Source organism: Rousettus aegyptiacus, unplaced genomic scaffold (assembly GCF_014176215.1).
Source record: "Rousettus aegyptiacus isolate mRouAeg1 unplaced genomic scaffold, mRouAeg1.p scaffold_m13_p_3, whole genome shotgun sequence".
NCBI lineage: Eukaryota > Metazoa > Chordata > Mammalia > Chiroptera > Pteropodidae > Rousettus > Rousettus aegyptiacus.
Genome location: NW_023416306.1, coordinates 33,317,869 through 33,337,317, shown reverse-complemented (window position 1 = coordinate 33,337,317; position 19,449 = coordinate 33,317,869). Strand labels below are relative to the sequence as shown.

The 19,449-nt window shown below is 31.7% G+C and overlaps 1 protein-coding gene across 7 annotated transcripts in view; it reads right to left on the bottom strand.

The window, feature by feature from the left end:
- AGTPBP1 (ATP/GTP binding protein 1) overlaps positions 1 to 19,449 on the bottom strand; it is a 125,678-nt gene that overhangs the window by 62,189 nt on the left and 44,040 nt on the right. For all 7 annotated transcript variants that reach the window (XM_016130304.2, XM_016130301.2, XM_016130303.2 and 4 more), the window contains 4 exons: positions 17,901 to 17,938; positions 14,160 to 14,368; positions 12,470 to 12,647; positions 1,263 to 1,360 (listed from right to left, as the gene is read on the bottom strand). In XM_016130304.2, the coding sequence (XP_015985790.2) occupies positions 1,263 to 1,360; positions 12,470 to 12,647; positions 14,160 to 14,368; positions 17,901 to 17,938 (523 nt within the window). The remainder of the gene's footprint in view (positions 1 to 1,262; positions 1,361 to 12,469; positions 12,648 to 14,159; positions 14,369 to 17,900; positions 17,939 to 19,449) is intronic.

The window sequence follows — 19,449 nt, the reverse complement described above, 5'->3', positions numbered from 1 at the left end:
ATCACTAGTTTTAGGAAACATATACAGACATATTTAGGGGCAAAGGACTATGGTATATATGTAACTTACCCTCAAACGATTTTTAAAAAAATTTTAAGCATGCATTTATGCATTAATCTGGGAAATTTTACTACCCCTAAACACTCACTTCCTAAAGAACAACTGATTTTAATATAGCTCCTGTCATCTAAGAATGACTTTACATATAGAATTTAAATTTCCTAAGCTTATATCCTTGGATCCTTTCACGCATATCAACTCCATAACCATAAACACATAGTTACCCCATTTTATTTATTTATTTTTTATTCTTATTTTTTTGCCTTGACAATGAGAATCAGCATTGTTTTTCTTCTTTGTAGCTTCTTGAGTCCAGAATACAGACCATCATGTTACCAGACTGGCTAACTTGACGATTTTGCCAAAGTCTGTGTTGGTCACATTTAGTGATAATGAAACTGGCTGTATATCTGCTATTAAGATAGAAATCTCCTTCTAGTATCTTAGATTCTATCTCCAGAAAGTCAAATACTCAGTGTACCCCAATTGTGATGTAGCATTTCAAGACAAAAAGGGCTAAGCAGTTAAGAGTCTAATGAATCCCCCTCCCCCAGAAAAGCATTGAAAAATGAAGGCATTAAGCAGACATTTTTCTACATTTTCTGCTAACATGGCCCCTTCTACCACTAAATAAAGCAAAATATAAAGCATCAAGACTTGTAAAAATGCCATAAAATTCCGAAAACTCACCTGCCTCTTTACTTAATATCTCATGTAACAACAATTTTTTCTTTTCTCAATTCAATAAACACTTTGTCCGTTTCCTTCTTCAACTAAAACTTAAGAAGCATTATGCAAACACTAATCCTTACCAAGAAGCCATAAGTTATAGAGTACTTTCCTACTATTTTGTATTCACAAAAGATTGTTGAAAGAGAAATAGGTTGCCACTTTAAGTCTCAAAACACTTCACTTCAAACTTAGATTTCTTTAGACTTTAAAACCTAAGTCAGAAAGGCTAGATAAAATCTTCCTGGTCAAAAAGAGTTAAAATAAGTAATTTTAAGGCCCTCTTCAGAGCAATTCATTCAAAGAAACATTACTTTCCCTTTCAGTAGCTTACTGTCCATAATCAGCCATGACAAAAAAACATGTGGGCAAAAAAATTAATTTACCATTAGCTGTATGTATTTACCCAATCTTCGTTTTACAACTGAGTATGCAATCTATAAAGGTGACTAAAGACAGAAATTAATACTAACCTTAAAATTTTGATCTAGGTCATCTTCATTTTCAGTTTCATTTTCAGCTTCTAAATCAATATCATCGTTGTCATCACTTTCATCTACTACGTCATCCACTGTGATACAAAATGTGCTATAAGTAAGTAGGTCAGAGGTAAGCATTCTTCAACATGCACATCCAAAGGCAGAATGTTACATATGTAAATATTTCAATCATCAAAGAAAAATTAAATAAATTTTCTTATTAAAAATGTCTCTAAGGCTGCCCAGGGTATTGAAAAACCTAAGAGATAACATGAAAGTGCTTTAAAAATTGGAAAAGCATTATAAAAATGAATGAGTTATTTTACTGTTTTTAAAAATTAATAATGTAAAAAAACACTATCTATTTTTGCAATAGCCTGAATGAAACCATCTTGTTTTCTATCTGTATAAATTTCAATAAATCATTTCATCCCTTTACAATTCACTTGCCATTTGTTTCAATGACTACCATGTGCCATGTATTGTGTTGTGTGCTGGGAATTTTTTAGAAGATGTATAAATATACTCCCTGCCCTCAGGGAGCACATGAGGTTAAAGAGCAGAAAAGAGTTAACAAGTAATTATATTATCTTTTGATATAATACCATTATGTATAAGATACAAACGATATATACTGATGAAGACATATACTTAAAAATACTACGAGAAAGCAAGGGATGGAATAACTACAAACTGCTTGGGGACAAAGGGTCATCAGTGATCACGTCACAAAACAGGTAATAATTAAGCAGTATCCTGAAGAAAACATAGCTTTCTAGGTAAACATAAGGATGAGTGAGTGTGACTTTTAAAGAAAGGAAATAATAATGCTAAAATAAAGAATTTAGATGACATCAGAAAATAATAAGCCACGCATGATTTAACTTGTATGCTGGGGAAAGTATTAAAAGAGGGAAATAAAAATGAGAAAATGAAGGGTACAGAAGGCCAAGAAGTTTAGAATTTTAACCTATGAAAGATAAGCACTGAGGATTTTCAAGAGGAGAATAAATTAATTCAACTTACATTTTGCAAAAGATCACTCTGGCAGGTATGAGAGAGGGAGCATATATGTGGAAGACCAATTAATAGAGAAAAAGACAATAACTGTCAGTAGTAATGAGAATGAAGAATGAATATGGATTAGAGAAAAACTCAAGGAATAGGAGGACATAAGGACCACAGAGGTGAGCAAGACAAGGAAAGAAGAGTACTAGAGTGCTTTAAGAGTACTCTTGTAAGTAACTGAGTGCTTTAAAACAAAATATAGACTCTTTTAAAAGGATACTTTCCCAAACTTTTTTATTCTTTAGCTCTATTAAGGAATAACTGACAAACAGAATTGTATAATTATTAAAGTGTATAATGTGATAGTTGATATATAAACTGTAATATAATTATTAAGATGAAGATAATTAACACATCTATCACCTCACATAGTCAACACTGTGTGTGTGTGTGTGTGTGTGTGTGTGTGTGTGTGTGTGTTAAGAATACTCAGAAACTTTCGGGTATACAATACTGTGTTATTAACTATCATCACTGCGCTGTAGTTTACATCCTCAGCATTTAATCTTAAAACTGAAAATTTGTACCCTTTTGCCTCATCACCCCATTACCACTCTCCCAGCCCCTGCCACCCAACATTCTATTCTGTTTCTATGATATCGAATGTTTTTAAAGGTTCCACATATATGACACCATACAGTATTTGTCTTTCTCTGTCATATTTCACTTAGCATACGTCCTCCAGATTCATCCACATTATTGCAAACAGCAAGAATTCCTTCTTTTTTATTGTCTGAATATTTACATATCTATCTCATACATATGATAAATATATCTATCTCGCATATAGATATACAGATATAATCACTTTTCCTTCATCTACTCATCTATTGAAGAATATTTATATAGTTTTCAAATCTCTGCTACTGTGAACAATGCTGCAGTAAACATGGCTATGGAGGTATCTCTTTGAGATGATCATTTCAATTCTTTTTGGATATATACCCAGGAGTATGACTGCTAGACCATATGGTAGGTGTATTTTTAATTTTTTGAGGAACTTAAATACTGTTTTCCATATTAACTGTACCATTTTACATTCCCACCAATAGTGTATGAGGGTTACACTTTCTCCACATCATTGCCAATATTTACCTCTAGTCTTCTTCACAATAATCATTCTAATAGGTGTGAAGTGATATCTCATTGTGATTTTGATTTGTATTTCCCTGATGACTGGTGATGTTACACACCTTTTCAGACACCTAGTGGCCATTTGTACACTTTGGGAAAATGTCTATTCAGGTCCTCTGCCCATTTTTAAATTGGATTATTTGCTTTTGTACTATTCGGCTATATAAGTTCTTCAAATATTTTGAATATCAGCCACTTATCAGACATATAGTTTGCAAATATTATGTTGTTTCCTTTGTTGTGCAAAATACCTTTAGTTTGATGTAGTCCCACTTTTATTTTAGCTTCTATTGCCTGTGCTTTTGATGTCTTATTCAAGAACTCATTCCCAAGACCAATGTTAAGAATCTTTTCCCTCAAGTTGTCTTCAAGGAGTTTTATAGTTTCAGGTCATATTTAAGTGTTTGATCCATTTCAAGTTAATTTTTTGAGTGGTATAAGACAGAGGTGCAGTTTCATTCTTTTGCATGTGGAGATTTAGTTTTCCAAAAACCATTTATCAAAAAGACTGCTCTTTCTCAATTGTTAGTGATGTCTTTATCAAAAATTAGTTGACCATGTATGTATGGGTTTATGTCTGCACTCTCAACTCTGTTCCATGATCTATGTGCCTGCTTTACTTGAGTACTACACTGTTTTGATTACTTTAGCTTTGTAATAGTTTAAAATCAAGAACTGTAATGGTTCCAGCCTTGTTCTTTCTCAGGATTGCTGTGGCTATTTGGAGTCTTTTGCGGTTCCATATGAATTTTATAAGATTTTTTATATTTCCGTGAAAAAAGTCATTGGAATTTTGATAGGGATTGCATTGAATCTGGAGATCATTTTGGGTAGTATAGACATTTTCGCATTATTAATTCTTTTAATCAGAGAACATGGGATACCTTTCCATTTACTTGCATACTCTTCAACCTTTCTTCACTTACAGTTTTCAGTGTACAGGTCTTTCAATTTCTTGGTAAATTTATCCCTAAGTATTTTATTGTTTTTTAATGCTATTGTAAATTGGATTGTTTTTTTTAAATATCTCTTTCAGATAGTTCTCTGTTGGTGTACAGAAACAACTGATTTTTGTATATAGATTTTCAATCCTGAAACTTTACTGAATTTATGCATATTCTAACAGTTTTTGGTGAAGACTTTAAGGTTTTCTATAAGATCACACCATATGCAAACAGAGATAACTAACTTCTTCCTTTTTGAGTTGGATGCCTTTTATTTCCTTTTCTAGACTAATTGTTATAGCTAGGATATCCAGTGCTATGTTAAATAGAAATAGCAAGAGTGTGCATCCTGGTCTTGTTCCTGATCTTAGAAGACTTCTGACTTTCTGTCATTGTGTATGATAATCTATGGATGGTCATATATGGTCTTTGTTATGATAAAGAATGTTCCTTCTATACTTAGAGAGTTTTTATTATGAAAAGATGTTGGATTTTGTCAAATGCTTTTTCTGAATCTGTTGAGATGATCACAATTTTTATCCTTCACTCTGTTAATGTAGTGTATCACATTTTAATTTGTGGATGTTGAAACAGCCTTGCATCCCAGAGATGAATCCTATTTGGTCATGGTGTATTATCCTTTTGCTTTTGAACCATTTGCTAGTATTTTGTTGAGAATTTTTGCAAGTATGTTCATCAAGGATAGTGGCCTATGATTTTCTCTTCTTGGCTTTGGTATCAGGAGGGTAATGCTGGCTCTATAAAATGAGTTTAGAAGTATTCCTTCTTCAATTTTTGAGAGTACTTCTATGTTATCAGTTGTAATGTGTCCTCTTTCACTTATATTTTATTAATTTGAGTCATCTTCTTTTAGTCTAGCTAAAATTTTATCAATTTCGTTAATCTTTTCAAAAAACCAACACTGAGTTTTGCTAATCTTTTCTATTTGTCTTTCTACTCTCTATTTCCTTTATTTCTGCTCAAATCTTGACTATTTCCTTCTTTCTGCTAACTATGGGCTTAGTTTGTTCTTTTCTGGTCTCTAGAAGTTTAGTTAGACTGTTTATTTGTATTTTTTTCCTTAATGTAGGTGATAATTGCTATAAACTTTCATCTTAGAACCACTACTGCTTCATCTCATAAGTTCTGGTATGTTGTACTTCCCTTTTCATTTTTTTCAAGATCTTTTTACTTCTTTTTTTTTTTCTTTGACCCATTGGTTGTTCAAAAGTGTATTGTTTAATTTTTCAGCTTTACTCCTGATTTCTAGTTTCATACCACTATGGTCAGAGAAGATATTTGTGACTTCAATATTCTTAAATTTGTTAAAACTTACTGTGACTTAACATATGATCTGTCCTGGAGAACATTCCCTGTGCACTTGAGAAGAATATGTATTCTGATGCTATTGCTGGACTTTTCTATATATATCTGTTAGGTTCATTTGGTCTAAAACATCATTCAAGTCCATTATTACCTAATTAATTTTCTGTCTGGATTATCTATCCACTGTTGAAAGTGGGGTACTGAAGTCACTTCTATAAATGCATTCCTATGTCTCCCTTCACATCTATTAATAACTGTTTAATAGATTTAATAGATTTAGTTGCTCTAATATTGGATTCATATGTTTATAATTATATCCTCTTGATGAACTGACCCCTTTATCATTATATAATGACCTTCTTTGTCTCTTGTTACAGTTTTGGACTTAAAGTCTATTTTGTGTGTTGTAAGTATGCCTATCCCTCCCTTTGATTTCCATTTGCAGAGTATCTTTTTCCATTCCTTCATTTTTAGCCTACTAGTGTCCTTAAAGCTTAAATGAGTCCCTTGTAGACAGCACATAAAGTTGGGTCTTGTTTTTTAATCCATTCAGTCATTCTAAGTTTTTTAATTGGAAAATATAAACTATTTACATTTTGAGTAATTATTGATAAAGACTTACTATTGACATTTTGTTCATTGCCTTGTGATTGTTTGGTGGTCCCTTTGTTCCTTTCTACCTCTCTTGCTGTGTTTCCTTGTGAGTTGATGATTTTTGTAGTGGTATGCTGATTCTTTTCTCTTTATCATCTGTGTATCTATCATAGGATTTTCTTTGTGGTTACCATTAGGCTTTCATAATACATTTGATAGTTAGTTATAACTACCTATTTCAAGCTGATCAGATCAACCTCAATTCCATAAAAATGTTCCATCATGTACATGTCTTTGTGTAGCTCCATAAGCTGAGGTCAACATCAGCAAAGACTATGGAGGTCTTTTATGGCTAATATTACAGAGGTCTTGCAGGTGTCAGTGGTGGCTAGGGCTACTGGGATCCTCAGAGACAAAGGTTGCTGGATTCATCTTGCTTTTTTATGCCCACAGGAAGAAGTCCAGCCAATGGGATTCCTCTTGGTACCTCATCTGGTATGCTGGCACTCAGAGAAGCAGCAGAGCCAGGGTCCTAAGATCATGTGCACACGAAACTTCCAATGTCTGGGTTCTGGGGTACAGGTGCACTTGTCGTCACAGTGGCATTGGTGTCTAAGGTACAGAATGTGAAGATTTCTCATGGAAAAGGAGTCTGGTTCTCTGGGGCTCACTGTAGTGACTCCGGCTAGGGATTGATGCCACTGCAGCCTGGGCCCACAATGACAACTCCACCTTAGTGAGTCAATGTAGCAGCTGGGACTCCAGGCAGCTCTGGCAACTGGGATCAACTTTTGTGAAGATTTGGGAGACCTTGAGAGCAAAGGCTACCAATGACCAAAGGGGTGAGACTTTCTGGGGTCCTCCTGTTCTCCTTTTCCCAATGGGAAGAAATTCCTCTGAGGAGAACACACCTCCCCACCCCCCAGTGCCAAGCTGTTCTGGGCTGAGAGATGAGTTGATGTAGATAAAATACTTCCCATACTTTTCTGTGTGGTGGTCCTCAGTTTTTGAGCTCTGCAGGGTTTTTTTACGCTTCTTCATTGTAGTCCAAAGCTATCTCTGAGATATTTTCATGGATTTGAAGTTGGCTGTCTTACTTTTTTACTGTATTTCTGGGGAAGATGAGCATTGAGACCTCCTACCTCTCCATTTTGCTGACAACACCTTCTTTAAACTCCTTTTGACATCCATTTCCACTGTAACTTAATTTAGTGAAGAGAAACTCCTCCCCATCCCACACGTAACTGTCCTCCCCTCCTCCCTTTTAGTAACAGAACCTCTGAATTTTAGTTAGACGTCAGATTCCAGGCTCCCTCACAGTAGTTAACAGTCCTATGGCCAATTTCTGGCCAATGGTATGTGGGACAGGTGGTAAATACAAATTCCAGGTCCCTTTCTTTAAAAAGAAAATTGCCCTCTCCATTTCCTTTCATTACCATTTTCTATTTGCAAACAAAGAAGCCACCATAGGAAATGATAAAAACAAAAAGAACCTGTTTTCTTTGATAACCTAGTGGAACAGAGGCCTATTGCCCAGGATCACCTGCCCATCTTCTGGAAGGATATGTGAGAAAAAAATCTTCTATCCTGTGGCAGTGTAGCAAAAGGGCGCTAGAGAAGAATTCCTAATTCTAATTTTGGTTCCTCTACTTACTAGCTTTCTGATCTTAAGCAAGTTACATAAGTTATTTATGTTTCATTTTTTTCATCTGTAAAATGGAGATACTCGCTCATAGTGTTCTTGTGAGCATTAAAAGAATTAATAAATGTAATGTGCCAGGCAAAGGGTATGTGCTATTAAAATGTCTGTTATTATTGTTGTTACTTGAGTGACTGTGATACTATCCTGGATTACTTTGTAAAAGCAGCTCAGTCTGTCCTAATACTGGTACCAAATTGCTTTAAATTCTTTTGGAAATAGCAAAACAATAAGTATCATTTGCATATGGTAACCTCGGTCTATTTATGCCAATGTACTAGCAGCAGTTATTGTGGTTAAACAAGAGAAGAACTGACATTTGGAGAAGGAACTATTAGAAAAAAGAGAGAGGTTGAATTCAGAAAAGTCTATTGCAAACAAGAAAGATGACTGATGGATAAGGAGAAAGAAAAATGCAGTTAAGCATCAGAGAGAAAATGTTTTTAATTTTTAATAAAACCTTTTAAATAGTTCCCTTTATATGGCATTTGCCTTTGGTTTTATACTACAAGTGTGATATGCCATTTAGCTTAGGGTGTCTGAGACCTTACATTCTATTCCAATGATCTATTCATATACCTAAACCAATAAATTATTATAGTTTAATTATATAGTTAAAATCAAGAAATATAAATCATTCTTGTTAGTTTTCAAAACATTTTTGGCTCATTTATAAAAACAAAAATACAGAAAAAAACAAATGTCTCTTAATAGGAAACTAGTTATAGTATATCTGTATGATATAACAATTAAAAGGAATGAGTCAGCGCTTTCTGTAAGGTTTTAGAAAGTATATTCCAAGACGTTTATTTTGCTGTTGCTATTGCTCCTGTAAATGTGATTTGCTTTCCCCTTATGTTTTCTAATTGGTTTTTGTCGAGATACATATACATAAAACACACGTAGAAAAGCTAATAAATTTTATTCATTTATCTGGTAAATAGTACTTCAATTAACTTGTATTTTGTCTAACACACATTTTACAATTGACTTGCTTGGATTTTCTACATAGATAGTATAGTAATATCTTCCATGGATATTAACTTCATCTCAGTCTTAATGATTAAGACCTTTCCTTTCTCTTACTGACTTGGAGTTTTCAAAACAACATTAATTAATAATGGTTGAAAGAGGCATCATCTAACATTTACTTACTATTTGCAATGTTGGCTATTGATCTGAGTTAGAGAATACTCAGCTTGTTTGGAAAATATTCCTGGATTCCTACAGAAATTTTATCTGGAGCTAATAATGATTTTTATTATTAAATCTCTTCATGCCATTTACCGAGATAATCATTGGTTTACTTTGACCTACTGATGATAAATTTTACTAATTATGGTCTTAACATTACAATGAACCTACTTCCTTAAAAATAATCCTTACTTTATCAGTGTCCTATACTTGTAAAAACTGTTCAATTCAATTTGCTATTATTTTAGAATTTTTATATTTATTTTCATGAGTGACGATGATCTGTAGGTTGTTTCAGGTTATTCTACCAGGCTTTTATTTCTGCATCATCTTGGCTTCTAAACTTTCCCTTTTTTTTTCTATGTTCTGGAAAATAAAGTATAGGAAAATTTCTTGAAAGGCTGCAAGAAGTAATCTATAAAGTCATCAGCATTTGGTGTTCTGCCGAAGGTAACTTGACTACACATTCAATGGCAGGTTTTCTACTATTTAGGTTAATTTTATTTATTCATATTTCCCAAAATATTGTCCATTTCAGTCATATTTTCAAATATATTAACAGAAGTTATCTATAGCATCCACTAGATTAACTGAATCACCTCTACTTAATTTGCCAAGAACTTACAGGGATATTAACATCACCCATTAACACTGTTTCTATCCATTTCCCCTTATTATTCAAATCATTATAGCTTTATCTATCTTTGCTCTAGTATTTGGCACATTATCTATCTAGCTTGTATAAAATCTTTGCTATCTCATTTTATAAATTTTGTTCCGTATTTATATTTTGTATGGTAGTAATACTGTCTTCCTTACCTCTTTTGAACCAGGAATATCAAATACACATTTGTTGATCGTACTTTCAAGCTTTCCATCTTGCTGTTTTAAGAGTCCCCAATATGTGTCAGCTACTTATATTTTGTTTTTTAACCCAATCTGAAAGTCTCTTTTTTTAAATAGTATTTTATCCATTTATCTATCTTTTTACTAAAACAGATTTGCTAGTTCTTGCTTTGTATTTAACACTTTCAAAATTTTGTGCATCTTTGAAATTTCCTTGCTTTTCTATAGCAGTGATGGATAGATCCTTTCAAGAATTTTTTCCCAAGAAAAAACACATAAATAATTTCATACAGAATTTCAAAGTGTTCACAGTCTCTGAAGTCCATCCGCGGATTTCTATGGTTCAACAGACCTGAGTCTAAGGATCTATTTAATATTATATAATGAACAATTTGTAATGTTTAATACAATTACTCTGCCACCATGCCCTACTGCATTCTTGACACCTTAATTCATCCCTGGCCTCAATGGAGTAACATTTCATGTAATTACTTCAGAAATGGTACCTCAGAAATATACTTCTGTACCCTTACATACCTAAGAATATGTCACCTTCACATATGAAGGACAACTAATATGGGTTCAGAAATCTTAAGTCAGAACTCTTTCTTCAAATTTCCATAGACACTGCTTATCTTTTGGCATTTAATATTCAAGAAAATAAGTCTCGAGGTCAACTCCATTCATCAACAAATGTTAAATACATACATATCTCATGCAATTTAACAGATGCTGAGGATAAAATAAAGGGGGAAAAAAAACAGCCATTCTATCTTCATGAAACCAGCTGAGAAAGGTAAAAAAAAAATAAAAATAAAAATTTTGATAAATGTAAAGAAGCCTAATATGCGAGAAAATATTGGAAAACAGAAAGATAGTATTTTCCTTGTGTCTATGCAGTTGTTGTAAGAACCTTCTCTTATATTTTAGCGATGAAGACTTGTCAGTCATTGTAAATCTCCATTCTAGTTCAGCGATCCATCAGTCTGAGATGAGTCACAAAAGGAGCTCTAGAAAAATATCGCTATCATTTTTTCCCATGCTTGGTGAATTCACTGCACCAGAAGTCAGCTTTCCTTATCCATGTGATTATTCTAGACACTGTATAAAGAACTCTATGAGACATATCCTATCTCCCTTCCAGAGCCACTACTTGCATATCACAGAGAAGTCTCACCAGCTCTCTACCAGTTAGAACCACCACTTAAACCCCCATAACTGTACACCGAGATTCAGGAGAGAACGGGATCCAACTGCTCCTTGACCGTCCCTCAATTAGGTGCTAGTGGTATCTCAACTAGAAGTCAGAGATACTGCATTTCATATTAGGGTGAGTAGAGAGTGTCACTCTTCTTTAATCTATCGTATCTCTGTCATGTTTGTTCCATGTTCTATGTTTGATTCATGAGAATGTTCCTTTTAGTACCTAGTTTTCAGATTTAGTACAGATAACTCCCTATTTTAAAGGTCTAATGGCAATTTTTAATGGAATAGAAAGAAGGAATAAAATTATTTTTACTTAGCTATCTTACTCAAGTCCCATAATTACTCTTAGACTTTTAAACCTTTTAAAGGAAGTTTTTGACTAATCCATTTTGATATTTTGTGTAGCTAACTTGTACTTTAATAATTAAATATTTAAGAATAAAATCATATTAGTGTACTCTGTAATATACACCACTGATTAATCTGTCAACAAAATAAATTATAATTACTTCAAAAATCCTTTATATCACTTATTTCAAATAACTGCTTTTAAATATAGAGGACTTTCAATTTTTTTTTTTTTCAAAAAAGTGATCAACTGACAAAAATACGTCAGAAAATCTATTAATAGCCTGGACTACTTTCTTTTTTCCATTTTGTTAGGTCTTATCAAAAAAAAATTCTACTTTTTCCCTATGTTAAGAAGTTTAAACTCTAACTTCCTTTACTATGTACCTACAGTATTCTACAGAAAAGAACGAATTGCCAACTTCTGATAATTTCATATGTTAAGCATAAACCATAACACTTTTGGTGATTAGGTATTTTAACTTAAAAAATGAAGTTCATGAAAAAGCTACAATTGTTAGCTCAAATAAAATTACCTAAACACTTAATGTTTACATTCTTATACTTTGAAATTTTATGTAACTATCAAATGATGTTCCTATACAATGCTTGAATTTTTGCACAGTTCACATTTACATATATGTAACATTCCACGCTACTTCCCTGAATTACTAGACCTTATTTTCTTATATTTAAAGAAATATTTGTTAACTAAAATATAAGGTAAAAGTTCACTGTGTTCCTTAAGGCCTTCTTTTGCTGGGAAGTTAGGGGGAAAAAAAAAGCCAACTGTCACACAATTTCAAGAATGACTAAAGCCACCTATGAGCATGTGGTCCTACCTTCAGGGGGTAAGTTGTAGAGCTGGGCCACAGGTCCAGTCACAGGAATAACTGGCAATTGGAAGTGGAAAGAACTTTTAATCGTTGGGAGTGGCAGGCGATTTTTGGGGAAACACTTTCTCATTATCAGACTGGAGGTGTTGACAAGAGGATCAAGAGTCCTGACTGCCAAACATTCCTGTTTTTTAAGAAAAGAAAAACAATGTGCATTTGGCAAATAATTGAACCAATTTTAGATTACTTTAGAATAAATACATTGATAATTTTCAAGAGACAAATATCACACACACACAAAGCAGCATTTTATCATAATCATAAAATAGCTTTGACTATTCAGAAGTTTCTTCTTGTAAAGAACCTCATATGGCAAACTGAGTAGTACTTTTCCTTGAATATTTGAACTAAGCAGAAATCAGTAAAATCTTTGGTAACAAAAGTCACTAAAGCACTAAGTAATATAAATGAGTGATTTAGGGAACATTTTGCAAGCCTAGCACACAAAATTAAAAACAAAAAATTAAAAGAAGAAAAAAATTAGGTAAGAAAGATAGTAAGAAAGGTATAAGAAAATGGAATGTGTATTTAGCTGAACGTTTCTCAGAATGTTATCAGTTATCACGCGATAGCACCTCTAGTAAATAGTTTTAAGAGTCTTAATTTGCTGTCCCAGTATCTAATCTTAAGAAGAGCTAATATGTAGAGGGTCTGCAAGTATATCATATAACACTACTACTACTATTATTATTATTATTATTACTATTATTGACATTCAGATGGCACTTTAATATCCTGTAAAATTTGTAATACAAATCTTCACATGTGACCTGTCAAAACAGATGAGAAATTAAGGCTCACGAATGTTAAGTGGCATAACCAAAGTTATTCAACTTTTCCGCATTTCTCAAATATCTATCACTGCCTACATCGCTAATAAAAACAAGTGTATATGATTAATCTAGGAAAAAAAGTTAAGGGTTAACATAAAATGTATGTTCTATCTTCACTCTCATGTAGAAAGGGACTGTTTAAGACCAAGAGGGCACAACCAAAATAACTGCATAGAATTTTCAAAAAGACGGTTTTCTTTCTAATAATTACAACCTCCTAATGACAAAGGGTTGCACTACAACATCCCTATTTCCCATAGCTGACAGTCTTCTACGGACACTAAAAGGAATATTACTAAAGACAGTGCCGGAAGGTTTGTGCTTATGCTGGCTGTCAGAAGTAAGATCCCCAACTTCATGTTTTCACTTTTGTACCTCCTCTGTTTAAAAATGGTCTATCTAGGAGGGAGATGTTGAGAACACTCAAAAACGACAGAACCGTCCTGCTGATTTGCAAATGGTCCATAAATACTTATGAGGGAAACATGCAAAACTAAGTACAGCACATCCTGTAAAACATGGCAATATGGAATCCCTTCCAGCCTACTTGACAGATTTATATGTCTTTCTTTACCTATGGAAAAAAAAATCTCATATTGGAGAGATATGCACTAAGCTTCTTCTCTAATCGGTCTGCAATCACATTAAGAAATGTTTATGCCTTTTGATTTTGGTTTTCAATTTTTTAAAATATATTTATTGTAATTTTTAAGTATTTTTAGAAATATTAAGTTTTCTTAAGAACCAAATCATATTCTTAAAACATAATTACAATAATAGGAAGAAAATTTTTAAAAACTCACTTGTGAAGTGTTATAGAGAATTTTCATCCCATTGGCATCAATAAATGCTTTTCTTCCCAACTTGATGTTTGTAACACTTTTTAAACTCTGTAAAATTCCTTTCCGAATGAGCATGTTTCTATGCCGATTATCATGGCGGTGCCAATCTACATAAATTGTTAAAAGGACTTGAACATATCCTCTGTCTACCGCTCTCCTGGCATTTGTTTCTTTAACAAAAAAAATAATTGAAAAATAATATTTTTTTTAAATGATAGAAGAAAGTGGTAGAGTAAATCAAATTAGACAGTTAAAGGGGGTCAAATATAGAAAGGTAAGGGGAGGGTGAAGTGGGTAAAGGGGATCAAATATATGATAGCGGAAGGCAACTGGACTTTGGGTGGCAAACACAATAGAATATACAGATGTCGAATTATAATGTACACCTGAAAATTATATAACTGTATTAACCAATGTTACCCCAATAAACTTAATTTAAAAAAAAAAAGATAAAGGTAAAAAAAAAAATTTAACAACATAGTAACAAATTCTTATTTTTTTCCAAAAAAAATGGCAACTATATATTTAAATACTTTTTCTAACAAAATAAATATGATAATTTCCAGATTACAGTATTTTTATTGTAAATAAAATATTTACAATATGTAAGTACAATATATTTTGTATTTATTTTGTAGATTACATTTTTCAGCAACTTGCCCATATATTGCTTTGTGGTTAATAAATAACAAAGTATCTATAATGCAATTAGGGCTACATCTTTTTAAATGTTAATACTAACAAAAGTTTTATGTATTTTAAAACTAATGAATATATTGACCTTGATTACACCAAATGAAATATATAAACCTTTAATTTATGAGCTGTGAATATGATTTTGTTAAAAATCATATTGTTATTGTAACTTCTATTACAAACTGTGTTTCCACTAAAATTAACTCTATTGGATTGTAGCTCCTATTACAAATTTTGTTTCCATCAAAAATAACTGCTTTAATTACACCCACAATTATATGAATAACCATGCCATAACAATGCTAAGTTAAAAATACAACTTTTTAATAAATAAATTGTAAGGAGTATTATGCAATTAGATGGTACTTTCTGTTCGTTAATTTTTTAATGTAATGAAAACATCATTAAAGTTTATTTTTTTGTAAATGGTCGATTTTATTGGATAGAACAGAAATAAATCCACAAATTTAACCTATTTTATTATTTTTAAGGTGTTGATATTTAAGATTACTAACCAAATGGGTGCATTTGACCAAAATGGCAGCAAAAGAACAATCATATCACAGCAACATCTTGAGCCACCTAGCACCACATAGGTAGGCCAATTAAAGATAAAGTGGAATATCAACACATTTGCGGTTGTTCAGTTACAAGAGACTATCAATCTCTTCCTAATCTAAATTAACCTATAAAATGACCTCCTGCCTCATGGCACAGATACTAAGGTAAAGACAATGAAATCAACAACCTTATTAATGTCCTCTCAGAAATTGTGTTCTGACATTAATTAGAGAATTGGAAGAAACTCTCAAGGTGGAAAAGAGATGGGAGGTTCTTATGTAAAAGCTTTTAAACTTCTATTGTGTCTAGAAGAGCTTTTTTTGCTACAGCTATGGCCATTTATATCAGTTCAATAGTTTTGATTAATACTAGTTCCATGTATTTTAAATGAATACACCCACTTTGTTTACACTAGATGGAATATATAAACCTTTAGTTTTCTAGCTGTGAATATGAGTTTCTTAAAAGACATTATGATCATTGTAACTCATGTTACAAACTATGTTTCCGCTGGAATTCTCAATAGCCTAAATAGCACTTTTAAGAAATAATGAAATTCTTTATTAAAGATCAAATCAAAAACTTCCCAGTAACTCAAAAACAGGTGTCTGAATGACCCTTAAGAAAAATGAACAAAGCTATCAATAATCTGCAATTGAGCACAATTAAAAGTCTAGTAAAGGGGATTTTATTCATGTGTACAGGACACCAACTCACAAATCAGTCTATGTCTCTTCTTCCCTTTCTAGTTAAAATACAGTTTAGGTTTCCCATTAGATTGCAATATCTAATCTATCTACACTTCAGTAATAGCAATTAAGCTGCCTGTCTTTCTGCATTGTGTGTGTGTGTGTGTGCATTTTCTGCTTTATACTCTTTTAGGTTTATTAGAGTAGTTTAATTATCCTTTTAAAGTAAATTACTGCCCTCCCTAACAAAAAGAAATCAATGCATAAGAATGCTCCAAAATGCCATAGTGCATTTAAAAATAAGCAGTGTGCTACTAAATATTATTTTGCATTATTAAATATTTACCCTATTTAGTGCCATGTACCATATGAAAACAATATTAAATATAAACCAGAGTCATTCTACTTGTCAGTTATTTTTTTACCTAATGGTGGGGAAACATATCTATTTGCCCACCATCTTCCTTTGAAGGAGAAGGCAGGGAGTAAAAGGAAGATTACTATTTAAAACTTAAGATATAAGACTTCAGTCATCTTAGTATAACTGATTTCTGTAAAATAGTTAATACTTAGAAGGTTTTAGTTTTTACTGACTTAAAATTAATGACTTTGTCATCAGAAAATTTATAAACTAATAAGTTTAGTTTTAATAGTTAATCTACTCTAAATCAAAAGTATATGCCTATATTAATTTAAAAATTAATCTTTAAACAATTTGAACTACAAAGTCGAAGCACATCAAAGAAAGACTAAAAATATTTTTTATTTTTAATCCAAGTTAATCCAAGTATTTTGATCTTGGTCTCAAATTTATTGTAGTATATATGAAAATGAAGCTACATGGCTAGTTTTACTGAGTACCACACATATCATTTCAAAGATAAAACTGCTAACTGACTTTTATATTCTCTGGTACATAATACTAATACCTAAGGTGAATTTTAAAATTTAATAGATCATTACCAAATATAAGGTTTACCAATTAGTCATTTGTTAAATTTCAAATAAACAACTCTGGTCATTCAAACTTAAGGGCAAGTTGGTCTTACCCTTGATAGTTTTGGAGAAAAATAACATTGAAAGCCACCAATACAGATCTTAAGGACTAAATGTTATTATGATTAGATGTTAACCAATGAGAGTTGGAGTGTTAATGAAAACTGTTATTTAAAATAAGCATACTGTGTATCTTGCAAAAAAAAAAAACCATATAGTGTAGATGATTACTCTTCAAGGGCATCATAAGACACTCTAATGCTTTAGTTCTAAGATAAATAGTGCTTTAGTGTGTCAATAAATTTAGTAAACTGTAAATTTACATTAGTAGCCATTTTCAATATTATAAATTTGAATTTGTGGTAGAAATAAAATTTCTAATAAAAGTTTTAAAATCATGTGTTATATATAGAGAAAAAATGTTCAACAGTCTTCACAGTAAACATTCTCAACACCGTTAGTTTTACTTTTTTAAAAAAGATATACTTATGAAATATTTACATATTACTTTACTAACAGGACTTTATGTTTATAGTAATAACTTAGAAATAGTAAGTCAACATACTAGAATAAATTATAGCTCAATAAACAAATGACATTAGTTATGACATATCAATCAACTATGCTAAAGATAAAATCAACTTTGACATTAACATAAACCAGCTTTATAACTATAGACTAAATCTACATTTCCAGTTTAACACTGTAGATAAAATACTCAAAAAATAGTATCTAGTATTTCTAGTATTTAAAAACTTACTTGATTTTAGCAATGCAGCAAGAGTGTCTAAAGCAACCCTGTCAACATGAGAAAACACAAATAACAACAAAACGAGTAAAATTAATCTACAACAGTAAATTCGTACAATCTTTTCAAATAAGTAATTATCTACTCCAAAAGTCATTCCTGTTATAGTCAATTACATATGGTGTTTCTCTGTATGCATCTCTCCTTTCAGATTAATATTGAATTGTACAGTTGAAACCTATATAATTTTATTAACCGGTCAGTCCAATAAATTTAATTAAAAGAAAGAAACTGCACAATTTACAGTGAAAAAGAATTTCAAGGAAGAAAAAAGATGAACTCAATTATTATACCTGTATCTGACCTGACAGAGTTCACACAGGAACATTATTAAGAATCATAGGCCCTAACTCACAAAGAAATTAAAACAAAAACAAGTCTTTAACACAAATAAAGTTCATAACTACAAAATTCTATAGATAGTTGTAGCTATTTGACTCTAAAGTATTTTAGCCCTATCAAGCAGTAATGTTAATATTTAAGGTGATCATAAATGTAAAATATTTTGAAACTAGGAGGTTTCAAGAGAAGAAGTAGGAGCCTTTAACATTTTTTAGTCATAGTCATTATTGAGAATAATGAACCTAATTAATATCTCAAACACTTTAACTGCCCATTAATGGATAAAGGAATAGCCTAAAAAAAGAAAGATAGTTATATTTTCTTTGAAAATAAACACTGTTACATACACTGAAATCAACTGCTATTAATCAACTTTAAAAGTATAATATCACTATTGGATACTTATAATTCAATTAGTTTTTTTAAAAAAGTTACTGAAGAAATGGCATTTAATTTCAGTAACTTTAAAAATATAAGCCTATATACTATATTACCTCTTAGTAAAATTTCAACAACTCTAATTAATTTGCATAAAAATATGTACTCTGTCAAACTTAAGCATTAAACTCATATTAAACATTTGTTGAATGCCTACTAGATACCTACAGTAGCAGGTTTTTCATGGGCATAAAAGTAGAAAACAAATTTATCTCTTTCACACATAATTTTACAATCTAGATAATAAGATATACACATCTGTGAAAACAACTACTCGAAAAAACATTAGTGGTAAAGGAGACATAGCATTACCAGATGTTACTAAAGGTAAAGAAGATAATCAATCATAAGATTTAAAATGGATATTGGTTTAAGATGAATATTGGTTCATAGCAAGACCTGAAACTAATCTAGGACTAGCTATTGAATAAGTGCTCATTTACAATAAATGCTCATTACTGCTACCCTCTAGAGCAAGTTGTTAACAGTTACACTTTGGTTTTTTTGTTACAAATAAAACCACCACATAAACTTTTATTTATGATAACATTTGTAAAATAAGAAAAGTATACACTTTAAAAAACATTATAAATTCATGCCCGTAAACTCTTTAAAACCAATGTGAAATTTCGGTAATGGTGAGTTAAAAGTGAAAATTATAAAATTATACACTGTTTCCATAGCACTGAATGATTGGTAAGAAACATTCATTCCATAATCT